This window comes from Seriola dumerili, unplaced genomic scaffold, assembly GCF_002260705.1.
Source record: "Seriola dumerili isolate Sdu_G_001 unplaced genomic scaffold, Sdu_1.0 BDQW01000149.1, whole genome shotgun sequence".
NCBI classification, from domain to species: Eukaryota; Metazoa; Chordata; class Actinopteri; order Carangiformes; family Carangidae; genus Seriola; species Seriola dumerili.
In genome coordinates this window covers 18,868,708-18,885,950 of record NW_019174404.1, presented here as the reverse complement: position 1 = coordinate 18,885,950, position 17,243 = coordinate 18,868,708, and the positions used below count along the sequence as shown (strand labels likewise).

The window sequence follows — 17,243 nt, the reverse complement described above, 5'->3', positions numbered from 1 at the left end:
ATGTGTCAACACTCACACAAATGACACTGTCAAAGGAGCTAATTAGCACCATCACATGTATTGATTAGGGCAATGAAATACAACCTCAGGGTTTTTAGGGCATTTGGCAAATTCTTCAAAAATCTGCCCTAAACTTTACTCTAAAGAATTTGTTAGACAAATATGTTTTTGCTTCTGTGATGACCACCAGCAAAAATCAAACAGGACCATTAATCATTAGTGGAAAATATAAGCTACCTTAAAGGGCCTGTACTCACCTCTGAACACGAGACGGAGGAGCAAAGACGCCGTGTTTCGGTGGGCAGTTGAAGTACCTCACTCCTCCCACTGATCCATCATTCTTACCACTTGGCTTGTCCAGTTCAATGCCCAACCACAGCCCTGCACACACAAGAAGGCAGCCATTTAATGCCATCAGTTGTAAAAATCACATGTCTGCTGGATACACTAGTCAAACTGTACACAGAAGAACAATCAGCTGTTTGCAGAAAATATGGCTGCCAAAACTTATGTTACTTGCAGCCTCTCTACATGGAAAGTTATCAGTCTTGTAAATGGTGGTGATAACATTAAAACCCTGATTTTAATTCCTTTCTTTAGTCTCAGCTCAAGAATTAAATCCATTAAAATGAACATATTGTCCAGACTGTTATATTTATTCCAAACTCTGCCAATAGACATCAACCAAAAGCAATTTAATGATTGGGGTCAAATCTTGTAAACGTATATACAGCAAGATAAAAGCATGGAAAATTGTAATAGAAATATAATTATTATAAAAGAATATAAAGTTGAACACTAGATTTCAGGACTGGACAGCTAAAGGAATAACTGTTCTGTGTAGTGTAATAAAATTGAAATGCTTAAAAGACAAATACCTATTATATACCCCAGAATCATTTCATGCAAACATAAGGGTCTGTCAAATCTTGAAACTCATTTGACCTTATACACTGAAACAAAATGGGAGAGGGATGTGGGAATAATTATATCTGATGAAAAATGTACAATAATATGTAAGTACCAATGAAAGTGTATCAGCTCACAGAAATGGTTGGAAGAACCTGATGAGGTTTTTTATTCCACCCTCTCAGATATCCCACTATGATAAAAAAAAACCTTCCTGTTTGCTGAAGAAACTAAATGCAACCCACTACCATATTTTCCAGGTACTGCCCTGTCATCAGACACTGAGAAGGGTATGCAATGCCCTATGAGCCATATATAAATGTGAAATCCCTCCAGAAATAAAGATTATATATTCTGGATATATACCACAAGAATGGTTGACAAGAAATAAATATTTAATGAATACACTGCTGGTGGCTGGTAAAAATAGAATATCACCAGCAAATAGTTATCAGTGGAGAGCCCAACTTTAAATACATGGATGGAAATTACAATGGACATTTATAAAATGGAGAAGATAACAGCATTTGTCATAAATTGGAATAATTTACAGCATACTGGGAAAGAATCGATTAACTACATAATGCCCTATAGGCCTGATTTTAGAGTGGCCCTGAGAGCTCAATGCACGGCAACTTGAGAAAACACAGGCAAATTCAGAAAACATCAATTTGACAACACATTACAACACATACACAACCAAATACACGAACGCTGCAAGGTTCATCACTTTTTTGTGTTTCCTGGAAACACTTGCGTTTTGTTGTGAGTATTTGCAGCACGTGATGTCACTGACGGAGATGTTTTCTGAATTTGTTTGTGTTTTGTCTATTTGCATGTGTTTTCTTAAGTTGCAGTGCATTGAGCTCTCGGGGCCACTGTATGATTTTATTTTTACAAATCAATCATCTTGTTGGAGAGAAACGATAACTATCTATTCATAGTTCTTTTTCTTTTTTTTTCAAGTATATTTTTTTGGGCTTTTTATGCCTTTATTGATAGCGCAGTAGAGAGAGACAGGAAATGGGGAGGCAGAGAGGGGGAATGACATGCAGCAAAGGCCGTCCGATGCAGGACTCGAACCGGGGCCAACTGCAGCGAGGACTGTAGCCTCTACCCATGGGGCGCCTGCTTAGACCACTACGCTTCACGATGCCCCTATTCATAGTTCTTTTTCATTGGTTTGTCTTTTCTATATGTGTATACTTGGAATGCTAAGAAGTATTTTGAGATTTGTGACAAACATGAATGAATGGCATATATATACATTCAGTTTGAAATCTGAAGTATATTCCATGGACATATTATCCATATTATTATTATTATATTTGATTAATGCTGAAAAAAAAAAAAAAAAAATCTGATTTCAAGTGTTTCAGGACAGCTTTCAATGTCAGTTGGTCTTTGGTCTATAAAACGGCAAGAGCAACATTTTGCCGTACACCACTGCCACTCCTAAATAAATAACAGTTTAGCTCTTTATTTTTCAGCCGCTGCCCTGTAAAATGAAGTAACTATTATATATAAAGCAGCTCAGACAAAATGTTAAAAAGAAGTCATTTACTGTGTGGTGCTCAGCAAGAAGTGCTTTTTGTTATAGAGACGCAGTCCTCAATGCACTGAGGCTGAGATAACAAAGCACTGCTAGCACTGATTTAAGAGTATCAAAGGAAACTTAAGACTGAAATCCCTTTAAACATGATCCTCAGTGGTGTGAGATATGTTGGTTCTTATTCACACATGACTGATGCCTGGGCAGAACTACTGCCTAACTATTAATAAATACCGTGAGCTGTTTTCTGTTTGGATTCCAACGGCTTTTGCTCAGCAAGAATTTCTCGTATCTTATTTTTCCCAAGTATCTTTCTGTCCAACTCGAGGTTTGCCACTGCTCTAACTTATGACCAAGTATGTAATGCAAGTTGAAAGAGCAGAGCTTAATAGAACTTCTTTAACTTTCACCAGATGTGGCATTGTACAATAATGATAGTGCACAGAAATATTAAGATTTATGCAAAAGAATCTGACATTTCTTGCAGCAAAAAGAACAGAGGGAGCATGAACTCAAGTTTTCGTGGTGTACCAACTACAGGCAACCAGAGGCAAGTTCTGCATTTAGAGACAGAACTGCCATCATTCATCCATGTCATTTCTCAGGATTGAACTTTTTCAGCACCTATAAAAATGAAAAGCTCAACCTTGAATTTTAACAATATGTCCACAGAAGTCTTTTTTCTTGGGCTATTAAGTTGATAGTCGACCATGTTGACTTTCTTAATGTTACTGGACAGATTTGACTCTGAGTCATTTTATTTTTATGTATTAAAAGAATCAGACACCTTTTTAACCTTGTAATCACAACAAAGTTACCTAAGCTGTGCAATCACCACTTTATACATTTATTGGGCTTAAAAGCACCAGCTCAACAGTTTGCAACCCAATTAGAAATACCAGGATACATTTGAGGACACATTAAAGAAAACTGCAACAATTATAATTCTTTATGTGTGTCCTGAACAAAGCAAAGTAATGACAGATATGATTTATTAAAGAGATATTAAAGAATATTTTAGATAAGCTAGAAAATGTGTTTCCAAAGTTTTCTTTTTCTAAACTCTAAGGTCTGAACCTTTTCCAAAGAGCACAGCTTGATCATCCTGAGCTTCACATGTTCTTAACCGAACCCCAACAGTCTAACATCAAAAACATTTACTGTATTAAGCTGGTAAACAGAGGTCAAATTAATCATATAGTCAACTATAAAAACCATTCAGTGGGTGGTCTACTGAATCAGTGTCAGTGCTTGTTAAAGACAAAGAAGGAATTTTATGTTTTTACTGTGGGTATTTTAGTCTTAGCAATAGCTATAATGAGACACAGTGACACCGACATCAATTTAATTGCCTGTAATTTTTAGGAAATTCATTGCTAATTAGACTTTTAAGAGCATTTCCATGCACGTATCCATTCATTTGTTTTAGAGAAACAAAGTTGAAGTGCATGAAATTATTCAGGCGTGTGATTGAAATGCCATTCAAACTAAACAGATTAAATGCAACACGTGTGTGATTTCAACTGTCAAATCTTCACAGATTTTAAAAACTGACCTGGAGCAAAGGTGGTCTTTCCATAAAATTGGACAACACCAGTTCTCTGGCCGACCACCAGCACTCTTTCCCCCAGGCGCACCTCAGGGCTGTCACACACAGAGCTACTAGCTGAGGGGGTTCGGCTTCGAAGACCTGGGAGAGATAGACAAAGTGTTTCACTACTGTGATAACTAATGCCCTCAATTTGATTCTATTAGAATAATAATAATCCTGAAATGATAGCAATCTTCATTATGTCAGTGTTAAGATAAAACAGACCTGCAGTTAGCACAGTGGTACCAGAATAAGAATGGAGGGCTGGTGAGGGTGTGGTCCTGGGGCTCAGAGAAGCTCGCTCCCTTCTCTGCCTGGCAGGAAGGCGTTGCCTTGGTAGCGGACGAGGTCGGGCACCTGGCCCGTGTCGAGAGTCCAATGAAGAGGAAGAAGAGGAGAGGGAGCGGGAGAGAACACCTGTAGTGAGAATAACAGAGGAATGAGTGAAACACAGGAGCGTGGAGGAAACCTTTCAGAACAAGTGAGTGAAACAGCATACAGCCACTTTGCCAGCTACATACTAGATGATTCAACAAGGTGCATAAACTGTTGCATCTAGGCTCCAATAAGACAGGGGTTGTGAATGTTGTTCATTCTGCTGTCTAATGTCACACGGCACAAACTGTGTGCCTCCTCTCTTAATACTGAACCCACCATCCATCCATTCAGGCTTACATCTGCGACTTTTACAATTCCACTGAAATAATGAAGCTCAGCCAATTACTCATTTTTCCATTTCATTCTTCTGAATGTGACAGTGCCTATAGCACTCAGATCCAGACAATCCACTGTATTTCTGCAGAAATCCAAACAGCTGTGTCACATCATTCTACGACAAGGTAAATCATGTGAGCTCAATCTTTTGCAGTTGCTTGTCCCATTACTGAGGTCCAACTGAGGGCCAACATGCTAATCCCCTCCCACTATGAGGGATGAGATAAAGGGGGGGGGGCAGTTTCATTCTTTAAAAGCCATTTGGACACAGGACCTCATTAAGCTTTTAACTTTCACAGACCTTCACAGGCCATGAGTTCATTAAGTGCCCAACTCTTAGAGGCTAAGTGATTAAATCTGTGCCAAAGTGGTTTAAGAAGAGAAGATTCAGCTACAGTCAAATTGGAACCCAGACAGCGATGGGCTGAAGACTTCTCAACATTTTCCGGAAATTGTTTTCAGTAGTAAGTCTTAGCTAATGGGCTCATGAGAGTAGATGGCAATGCACAGGAATAATAGCTAATAGCTGCTGATTCTATCATTTCTGTTTGAGCTGATCAATCCTTTGTTGCCTTAATTGATCACTGGACTGGTGTGGTTTTGGCTTCATGCACAATTAACATAATTTTAAGCATATAGTATTTTCAGGGAAATATCTGGAATTCAGATTGTGCTCAATATTCACTTGCTTCTGAAACATATCTGTTATATATCTAGATATAGATGGAAACTCTAATTTACCATCTAAATTATGCTTGAATTTCAAATGCATTTCTAAATCAGGATACACAGTGGTATATCAGAATATGATATAGAGTGAAATGGAGCACATTTTTGTGAGAAAAGACATTGATGTTCCTGTTGAACTACCCACAGATGGATTATGATGTTGGGTTCAAGTATTAAGGTGCACTAATTATCAGAGACGGGTGGTGATTAGGAGTGCGTGGATCTAGGATTTGACAATTACAGGAGATTATATTAAATAGTGCAAACTCATTCCACACAACACTCTCCGATACTCAGTGCATCGAAGCACACTCAGCTATAACTACAGTACCTGTCAATGTCAGTGAGGCATCTCCCTTTGTGCCCTGATTGGGACCAGGTGGACTTTTTTGATTATCAATGGGTTTTTTGACAGATGGAGATAAACCTTTACTCCCACACCCACATACACACACACACACACACACACACACACACACACAGATAGACACACAGACAAAAGAGACACAGTGACTTCTTTTTAAAACACACAGATCACTAATCATCTTAGTCAGATTAGAAGATTGCATAAATGATGCATGATCACAGTTCTGTAATGTTTGCATAATTTGAAAGTCACTTTGGAAACTGTATTAAGACTGTAGCTTGATAAGTGAAATTAGTTTAACCGGGAAACATATAAATCTGTCTAATTTATGTAGTTGTCATGCTGTATCTGTTGAAGGACTGCTTGAGCATTCTGATGATCAAAAGAGCATTTAGACTGGACATGTAATCTAAGTAGAAACATGATCATGTAAAGTAGCCATCCAACGCAACAAAACTTAGAACGTGAACCCAATATGTGGGAATACAGTTTAAATAGTTCATTAAGTGTGGAGAAATCAAATAGAATTACAAACGAGAGAAACCAAGAAGACACAGTTCAGTGGCAGAATTAAAAGCAGAGTCAGAGTCATGAAAAGCGACACTGAAAAGATAAAAAGAGAAGAGCAGGAGAGTGAAAAATGCAAAGAAAGGACAGCATTACAATGTTGAGCAGCAATGAAACAAGAATTATTGAAAGGCATTTTTTCTTGATTGAATTAAGACCGTATTTCACTCCAACAAACAATAAAAACACTTTAATATGCTGAGACAAGCAGTTAAACCCACACAAAAGCCCCGATTGCACTAAATTCAAAAGCCAAAAAACTTCAAAAGAAATCTTGGCACACAATGAGAAATGACATTTCTTGCAGAAGTAAACATAATGTTTTTTAACTAGTTTATGGCACCAAAGTTCAAGCTTCATATATTGTTTCTGGACTTAAATTAAACCTACAATGAAATTGACAAAAGCCTTTTAGAGTCAGCTCTTTAATTGGCAATAAATCAATATCCGTGTATCTAAACAGATTTAAGGAAAAGTAATCGGCTCTAAAGAGGATTCAATTCATACACACATCTGCCACATAAACTGTCTCTCACATTATGTCCAACTCATAATTATGTCACCTTGGTTTAAACTTTATATTGCGCTTTGAAAATGCAGTAGAAAAATCTCAAATCAGCTTGGTATTTATTGATTGCCATTTCAGTTCACATTTAGAGGCAGCTGGGAAATGTTCCCCTCAGAGGCAGAGTTGTGTCTCTCCTTTGAACTCCAAACAGGAGACTACATTCCAACTCAGCATACCAAACATTTCTTGTCACTTGACCTTTAGCTTGCAGGGACCTCCTGGCTCTATCTATCCCTTCCACATACTGACGCTCACCTCAAGTGACGGACTGCAGCACAGACTGAGGCTTTATGAATCAAGCAGTGGTGTTTTGTGAGCGTTGTGTATGTTCCCACCGCCCTTTGAGGCCTGAGATAGGGTCCAGCCTTGCATTCTGCTGTGTCTGTCTCTCCTGGTTAGCCAGACAGTCCCACAATGACCCATCCAATCTATAGATACACACAAGCGAGCTGTCTGCACTGCCGTTCCGAGGGGACGCCAACACGCAGGTGGCTCTAAGATTTTGGGCAGTAAATGGCTGACAAAGGCCATGAAAAGTGTTTAGTCATAAATTAGTTTGGTTCTTGGTTGTATGGAGGTGCCAACACACACGCCCTCACATGCATTGCATGCTACACATACACACACCTTGTGATGAATGACTGCCAGGCTATTCAGCCTGTCTATGCCCTAGTTATTAAACCTTACTTAATTGGACTATCAATCACCGGATTCCATAGGCTACTATGAGGTCCGCTATTCCAGTCACGTCCAGATCAATTGGCCTTCAATACCTTTGAATATTACATCACCACAATACAGCTATAACCCCTAGAGGATGGAAGAACTACAAAAACCTACCAAGGCAAGGTTTCTACAATGTTCTGAGGTGACTGGACTGTATTATGAGACGACATTAGTCGGGGGTTGAGGATGTGGGTATCCAAGGACTGTCAGAGCAAGGTCTTGTCAGCAGTCTAATTTATGCATTGTGTTCTGGCACTGATTCAGAATCCACTTTTCAAAGCATTCGAAGAAGATTAATATGAAAGCCCAGATGCAATAAATCCTGCCATGGCTCATGCAGGCTAGGAAAGTTGAGAAAGCTTCTTTTTGGCACAAAAGAGGCCATCAGCTGGAACTGTGACTCAGCTGATAACCTCATCTGGACACTGGACGGACTCACTCCCTCCACAGTTGGCTAAAAGCCCACTGTGTCATCATGAAAACTGTCTGCATGGGCATCCATTTTGGTATCTAGAATGAGGGTGGTCCAACAGCAACCGCTACTAATACAGCATCTTTTTTTTTTTTTTACAGATTTGTTTTTATCAAGTCAAACACACATCAACAGATGTAAAAGATTTGATACTTGTGATACTATTTTACTGTTACATAGTAGTATCACAGTCGATGCACTGCCAGATCAATAGTATTAGAGACAACAACTATAGAAAAGCACTTTTAAGATTTTGTTGCAGACAGACTCCACATGAAAGAGCAGCCTTAAAACTTTGTTTTGTTTTTTTAAAATCAAGCTTATAGGTAGGGCTGGCGCAGACTTACCTGAACCATTCCCTAGGTTGCTATAGACCGAGATTGCTGTGGGATTTCCCATGATGCACCAAGCTCCTCTCTCCTTCTCTCCCTATCCATCTGTATGCATTCCTATCCCATTAATACACAATACTAACTTAGACTCTTCTGTCTCCTGTAGTTTACTGTAGTCCTGTAGTAGTTGCTTGCTCGTCCCCCCCCGTCACATTCTGCAGGTATGTCTGTAGAGTCTGGATCTGTGACTGCAAACCATCTACTGCCCCCACGATCCTGCTGAAAACACCCACTGATTGGTCCAATTATTAGTTTTATTATTAGTGTTATTATTTCTATTGTTAGTCTTATTATTAGTCTTATTACCTGTTCTATAATTGTCATTTCATTATTATTATTATTATTATATATTCGTCTCTCTGCTATATATGAAAAGTGCCCTAAGATAACTTCTGTTATGATTCAGCGCTACATAAATAAAACTAATTTTTATTTAAATCACCCCAAAGAGATGAACACTGGACATGCTGTTTAATTTAACTGAATAATTCGAAGATACAGAGCACTGCCTCGATTTCCACGCATATTACTGAATATCACTGTTATCACTACACACCCACTCATCTAAATTATTAGTCAATATGTGTAAACTGTCTCTTAAAACAAAAGTCACCTCTTCAGCTTGGCGAAGTAATCCAGCAGCTGGTGGTATCAACCTGCACTCATCTGGTTTCACCAGCAGGGATCAAAAATTTAGTCTGAGCGATCACAATGTACAGAGTACAAATTACATTTGGAGGGAGATATTTAGAGGATGCGATTTCTGAGAGTGTTCCACAATTGTTTTCCTGCATTGCTTTCAGGTTTGTCTCCCCTTGAATCCCCCAAACTTCAAACTGTGAAGTACTTCAAATAAATGTTTACAATCAGTCCAAGGTACAATATATTCTGACAGTGCAAGGGGATAATGTAGTACCTCCACTTTGAAAAAATTTAACAGCCTTTTGCTCTTTTGCTAATAATATATTTTACTGTATAAGATGACGACATTATTATATAGTTAAGGGACAGGGGGAATCTGTGGTCACCAGAAAATCATACAGGACGTGGACATTGTTGTAATGCAGTTATTGGAGAACGGGGGGATACGTATTTCCACCAACACTTTCTCTCATTTTCAGCACATCATCCCCCAAGTAATGACAAGATGGACAAGCACAAGTCACTGTTTCTATTGATGCTGCTACTCTAAGCTTATGACCCAAAGCTCCTCGAAGTGAGTGCACTTGAATTATTTCTTTAACTAAGAGGCAATATTAGGAAGCAATTCATGGGAATAATGTTTCTCCAAAGTGTCTCGTTTGTTCAAGGTTGGTACATTCTTTTCCTTTTTATATGATGTGTGGTCTCCAATAATGTATCCATGTTCTCCTCCAGAGGACTGTGCATGAGATTAACTGTGACACTGACCCATGAGAAATCTTTTTCACGTGTGCTCACAAAAGTTCACACATTTCTTCGCCCTCAGGGCCCTACAGGCTGTTCAGTCTCACTGCCTCTGTACTTCCTGTTATGATTTGATCGTTTAAATCTTTTCTTATTTAAAGTCATTTGTGCCAGAACTCCTCAGGCAAACCCACTGTTCCTCATTCTTACAGATTCTTTGTGAGCTTCATGCTGACCTGAAATGTTTAGTGAACCTCGCAGGACCTGAACACAGCTTGAATCATGAGAATAGAGGTGAATGGAGCCGTGCTCAACCTGCAGTAGCTCTCTTTCTGTCAACAAACAGTTATTGCAATTCTTTTGTGATGTATCAGATGTACCCTTTTTTACATCTTGACAGAATAGCAAACAGATTAAGCAGTAACATTCAGAAGAGTTATGACCTGTTTGCCACTTGTTCTTTACCTGTGTTTATCTTGGAGGTGATGCGGGACAGGTCTATGCGACGAGGGGGGCGTATGGGTGTAGACGTTTTTGTGGAGCTCATTTTATGTCTTTCCAGAGGTTTGCTTATCTTGGAAAGAGGAGCAAATATTCCTATGAAAAAACAGAAAAAGAAAAGGATTGAATAATAAAAAAGTCAGGGGATTAAGTGTGATTCAATATATAGTGTGCAGAGATATAATAAAGACAAGGCAAATAGGTACAACAGCAAAAGACACATTACATATGCTAACAACTAGAAAAAGGACAAATCTAATTTTGTGGTGTAAGATAAGATACTATTGAATATCTGACTGGGGCCAATTAAATCATATAAAGTCAATAGTGTTAGAAGTAATTGAAGGAGTAGGTGGGTGAATCAGTGTGTTGTGGGTTGACCTACCATGTTTGATTCTGCAGGTGAAATATTGAACGCCTGCCACCGAGCCATCGTTCTTCCCCTCTGGTTTGTCCAGCTCCACTCCAGCCCAGAGGCCTCCCGAGAACTCAGTGCTGCCACAGAATCGTAGGGTTCCAACCTGTTTACACACAAATATGTACAAAGTCAAAACTAATATAAACAGTGTGCAAAAACAAATCAACACAAAAATCAGCACATGCAGCAAAACAACTGGCCACTGTACTGAGCAGTGTCGTATCTTCATTGGTAATGCTACATATGATATCAAGGGCAGAACCTCTATCAGAAACACAACAACATCTTGATGCGTCTATGTTCACTAAAGCTGCAGAAGAGACCAACAATTAAAAGAAAAATAGAGATGAAAGCATTACACTGTGCCAGAAAGTGCAGGGAAGATAAATAATAAGAGTTTTGATTAGCCAATCTCTACAACTTGGCACACTGCAATTCTGTTCTCTGTGCAGCACGAAAATCTATTAATGGCTCTTTCTTTCAGAGCAAATGTCCAGCTGTGGAGGATTAGTGTTTTCTTATCATCTATACGTGTCTCTATCTCTGCATCTACTGTACGTGTGTGCATTTTGGCTGGCCACACAGAGGGACACACTGCAGACTACAGCCACATGAAACAAAACAATTACCTGGGTGTATGAAGGTTTTAAGGGCCCTGATTACATGGCAAGAATAGGGACTACAGAAGGTGGCTACTGGTTTTCAGTTGAACAGCTGACCTTACTGTGTTATCCATGAAACAAACTCTGAACAAAAGCTGATGGTGTATACCTCATTATGGCAGAAAAGACATCTGGAACAAGTGTGCATTCTGGGTCTACGTTACTATTGCCAGATTGTTACAAAGTCCAGATGGATGTGTCATACACAACATTATCATGGACCAGAGACTCATAAATGTGTCTTTTTCGTGGCCAAGCTGGTCATGATAGAAAGTATAATGATCCACATAAGACGAGTGACAAAATAAAGGAAAAACCTGACAAACCCGGATAAAAACAGGATGACAATGCCCCTGTTCATGGCGAACGAGGGGTAATTGAATGGTTTGATGAGTATGAAAATGATGTGAGTCATATGCTATGGACTTCACAGCCACCAGATCTAATAGACAGCGCTCTCCGCCACGATCAGCAAAAGTGTGGGAATATCTTTTGGAAGAATAGTGTTCATCACTCCTGTAGAGATCAGAGACATGGAGAATCAATGCCAAGGAACACTAAAGCTGTTCTGTTCCCTTGTGGTGACCCGGCACCTTACTGAGACACTTAATGTTGGTCTTTCCTCTAATTTGTCTGTCATCTGTGTGTCAAACATGTATTTTATAGTGTGCTGCACTTCTTTAAAATTAGAGTTTAGAGCAATGTGAAAGGCAGATTAGGAAGATTCTTTTACTGTAGCTTTGATGCTTGGTGATCTCATTTTATCCTCGACAATTTCCACCAGGTCAAGTCAATTTTATGCATATAGCACCAAATCATAACAGAAGTTATCTCATGGCATTTCTTTCACGGTATTGTGTGTAGTGAACTGCTGTGCAAGTCTTAGCAGTTTGGCTGATGGAAAACTAATGACAAGCATTAGTCCTCCTCTACCACTGTGCACCAACAACAGCTGCATGATTTTTTTTTAAACAAACCTTCCTCTAACCTCACTGATGGCCATTGATTTGTCTGCAAGCTAGATGTTGAGCTCTTGCATGGTAAATCTGACAAGCTCACCTTGACGGACGTGGAGCAAATTCAGACAAGCATCCCTGAGCCGGGGAAGAATCCCTGGATCAGTTGTTGTCAAATTCACAACTCACACTTCCTTACAAGCATAAAAAGGTGGATAAAACCAAACATTTTACCATGTTAGCTTTTATGGCCTTAAATTAAATAAAATTCCAGTTAAATAAACTGTTTAGCCTAAGAGTAAAAAAAAAAGAAACTTCCTGATCTAATAAGAGTCATTTGTGAGTTCTTTTACAATGATTACAAATCTTTTTTGGTGAGCTTGTGGCAATGAGAGCACATTCATAAAATGACAGTTACTTTACCGAGATTTGAGTATTTGTGATGCTGAAGCACCAATGACTGCCAGAGACGAGTCTGGTAGTTTTGTACCAATGGCACAACAGTGGATGTCTCTTTCACCTGCTTTATTGGATCACTAGCTAGATTCAGGGTGGACTGGGCCCATGCTGTCAGACTGATGACTAAAGGCACACATCAATCATTAGAAAAAGGCTGCTGTTGCAAAATTTAAGCACAAACTACAGAGAAAGCAGAAATTTCTGTGGTTTTCATTTAATTTTGGAGCAGGGGCAGTGAGGCTGAACTATGCCATGGACATAGTCAGAAAATTATGAATTTTATTTGACCTATGGGGCCAAATCTCTACTGCTTTCAAAGCCTGCTTCATGTCAAAAGGATTACACAGGGCTTAGACCACTAAACTGAAGTTGGGTGGTTAGGTCGGGCAGCTATACTAAATACTAAAGTAAAATACTCAAGTTGTCTGCTTAAATGAATAAATGAGAGCATGTTTAATGTACTGAAAAGAAAGTTGCTCTGATGGGAAAAAAAACTTGCCAGAAAACATGCTGGCAGCTACAGTATTTCATGCAGCCATAACAGTACACTGCTTCAAAGTACATTTTAAATCATATGTGTGATTACATTGTGACAGGTCAAGAACTTTTGAATAAATGCTTATAATTACCGTGCTGTATATGACTACATACCAAGGAATCACTTTGTTTACACTTGATTTATCAATTTACAAACACTCAAGCTCATTACACATTTTCACTGCTACAAAGAATCAGCCAACACAGTTTAGTTCACACATTTCACACACACTGTGTGAGATTTGATGAATAAATAAGTCTAGGAGAAGAGGATGACCCAAAGGCAAAGAGGAAGCAAACAAGTATTTTAAACTTATAATATTTTTGGAGTTGGATGAACTTGAACATGTTTAGATAAATGCTCATGATATGCCACAATGAACTGATGGACATAGCCCTGAATCCTGGAAGGATGCCAAATTGTGTTGCCTAGCAACTGGGAACTATTTTTTCTTTGTTGAGGGCTGAAATAATTGTAAAAAAAAAAAAAAAAAATTACCAAAGCTTCTGTCTTTGTTGAGGATAAACCACTGTACAGCTGCATAACACTGATGTGATGTGGCTACAGGTATGAGGGCAATAGTGCAACACTTCCATATGTACATTGTGCTGTGCACTCTTATTTTATGTGTTGTGGTTAATGGGTGTATATAAAATACAACTCATCGATTCAATCAATAATCCCATGAAGAAATTTGACTGTATTGTCTTCTAATTCTGAAAAGGGACACAGAATCGAATTCTCCTCAAACCATTTAATGCACATAAGCAAAGAAAAAGCTCTTTTTGCTGTGTGTACTTCAGTGAGTCTGCCCTCCCTGTTTTAATGTCTTTGTAGAGATAAACAGAGAAAACATTAATCTGAACCTTTGGGCAACTCGGGTTCAGTCCCCAGCTTGGGTGTTTCCACCTTGGCCAGGTGCTCCATCAAACACAACTCCTGACTGTGTTTGTAGGATGGGAAACTGGTGAGGGATCATGTCCTTGTCACTGCACTAGTGAGTCATGCTAGCTAATCTGGCTCCTGTACAGAGAGGGGTGGACTGGAATAGCATAAAGCTCCCCACACTTTACATCCTCCTTGAGAGAATTTCAGGTGGCAAACGCACAAACAAACAAAAAGAAAACAAGGTAGGAGATTAACTCTGAATGGGTCAAATCTGGTGCTTTCTTCCTGATTTTTGTGGATGGGTAACAGGGGACAAACGTAACAACAGAAAATTAATTATTAACAGAAAGAGTTACACTAGAGAGGAAAAGAAAAAGCTGGAAAATATCCATAATGAAGTGAAAAAGTCTATTCCTGTTTATTAGACATATTTTTTCAGTGTTCCCGTCAAATACGTGTTACTATGAAATGGCTATTTTATTGTAGAGTTGCTACATTATTTGAACTTTAAGCAATATAGAACATATTTACTGACCAACCTTATTTTTCTCATGTAAGTATGCCCATTACACTGATCATATAATGCCTTAAATATGTTTGTTATCTTTGTCAATTTATCATAACACTTTGAAATTGAAATAAAAATGTTAATTTTAGGATTATTGTGATACTGGCCATTCATTTCAAGAAAATTACTTTTGAATGTAAATTTAAAAACCTGCCCAAATCATTGTGATAAAAAATTTCAAATTCTAACTTTTGTTGTCATTTCAAATTTAATGGGAATGAAGCAACTTCAGGGGTACAGAATAACCTAATTTTGAAAAGAAAGTCAGAGACAAACGCAAACTGATGTAAAATCTAAATTAAAAAAAACAACAATAAGAATTATGATGGAAGCATTCAGGCTATCCAAATGTATTCAATGGTTTGTCAGCTAATTGTTCATTAGTGACTTAGATAATTGGGCATGGAGTCATGTGTCGTTATAAGGCCTCGCACATTTGAGTTGGAAATGGGTTGAACACCTCTGACCCAAGGTTTCATATCCCTATTTTAGATCATGTAGGCATGTTAGTGACTACAGCTTTAGTTAAATATTAGTTAAATATTAAAATATTAGTTAAATACGGCTCTCACCCATTAGTGCACCCATTAGGAGAAATGAACTTTCTCTCTCTAAATGGAGTAGTACACACTCATTTGAATTCAGCTAATCATCAGGTCCTAATTATAGGGCTGGGAGACTTCCCTCTATTGTACCACTATACGACATACAGCTAATGAAAAAAGTGGATATTTCAGAAAAATCTGAAAAGACTGAAAATACTGCAATTGAATGATTAATGAAGACACTTTAAATTGCTCCTGCCCTTTGATAGTGACCTGCCACACACCTTCTGTCCAGCAATCACCACACGTTCACCTAGACGGATCCCCATGGTAGCGAGCTGTATCCTGGCCTTATCAGAGAGAGCAGGAGGTGACTGGGCTTGCACAGTGAGGGGCAGAGGGGAGCTGGGTCTTGGTAAAGCCCGTCTCAGCAACGTGCGGAGCTCTTTGGCCACAGCAGCTGCATCTGCCATGTCCAAGGGCATGTCAAGGGGGTCGGGCACCACATCTGCTGGGCACTGTCCTTTTTCATTCTGTGGGAGCAAACAAGGAAAAGGCACAGAAGAACGACGGTGAACTCATGAACGAGAGGTGAATTTCCTTCCACAGGATAATTAAATTTTCTAGCATGCTAAGTAAATGTAATATAAATTAGATAAATATCAAGTACAGTATCAATCTCACTGATGAGGGACATCACAAAGTAAAACTTGGATTTTTGCTTCCATTTCCAAAAAGTTCACTGTTATAATTTCTGTAACAAGGATTTTGGGTTTAACACAATCAATAATCTCATCCCTGCACTCAGAACAAAACCCCCCGATCGGTGCATTTCAAACCAATTGATCAGCAGGCACAAAACATGGACATTTAGTCAAGTGGCTCAAAGAAACTACAGTAAGTGAGAACTGAGACAGTCAGCAAGCTAGTGTCAACAAAGGTAGGATGAAAGAAGATGGGAGCTCATTCAGCATTATAGTGTTGGAGTAAATGGGGCGAACACAAGTGGTCTTTGATAGACATCAAAAAGAAGCTTACTTTTCATTGCCAAGACCTGTTGTTCACATGTTGTAATGCTGAGCTAATGTACATGCCACTTAATCTACAACAGTGGCTTGAAAGAATGTGTTTGTGCTCGTCTGCATTTCTGCCTTTGTGTGCACTCTTTGGAGACAGTGGACCCCATTTTTATGGCAACACAATATTTAGTGCAAGCAGCGCTCCAACAGTTTGGTAATTTCCTGACCTTCAAATTGGCTTTGGGAATCTGTGTTGTTGGTTTTGGTGTGAGTGCACAGTGCAGAGTAGGGAGGAGAGGTGCAAACAGGTGAGACGTTCATTCAAATGAGGCAGCACAGAGGTGAGTTCTTGGCGTTTTGTTGGAAAATGTGTCTTAGACCTTGTGCTGAGAAGAGACGTCTCAAAACAATACCTGTTTCTGGCACTTGCTGCCACTTTGGAGATTTCATCAACAAGAGCAAACTAAATACACAAAGCAAATGCACTGTAATGATGAAATAATGCTTAATGTAAATAAACAATTTGAACTAAAATCACTCCCCAGCCAGAGGCATTTAAATCGGATTAAGAAATTCAAAAAGTTAAAGTAGGAACATCTATAAATTGTCTGTGTATCAGTCTGCATTTATCTCTAAATGAGTATGAGTGACTCTAAGAGTTTCTTTTGTCCACAGCTTCTTTATACTATATGAAAAGCTTCTCCTTCAGTTCATTA

At 38.9% G+C, this 17,243-nt stretch overlaps 1 protein-coding gene across 4 annotated transcripts in view; it reads right to left on the bottom strand.

Annotated features, from left to right (window-relative positions):
* Positions 1 to 17,243, bottom strand: part of clip4 (CAP-Gly domain containing linker protein family member 4) — a 174,287-nt gene that overhangs the window by 142,550 nt on the left and 14,494 nt on the right. For all 4 annotated transcript variants that reach the window (XM_022751151.1, XM_022751153.1, XM_022751152.1 and 1 more), the window contains exons 7-12: positions 15,793 to 16,041; positions 10,860 to 10,995; positions 10,439 to 10,570; positions 4,278 to 4,469; positions 4,017 to 4,151; positions 258 to 381 (exon numbers count right to left, since the gene is read on the bottom strand). In XM_022751151.1, the coding sequence (XP_022606872.1) occupies positions 258 to 381; positions 4,017 to 4,151; positions 4,278 to 4,469; positions 10,439 to 10,570; positions 10,860 to 10,995; positions 15,793 to 16,041 (968 nt within the window). The remainder of the gene's footprint in view (positions 1 to 257; positions 382 to 4,016; positions 4,152 to 4,277; positions 4,470 to 10,438; positions 10,571 to 10,859; positions 10,996 to 15,792; positions 16,042 to 17,243) is intronic.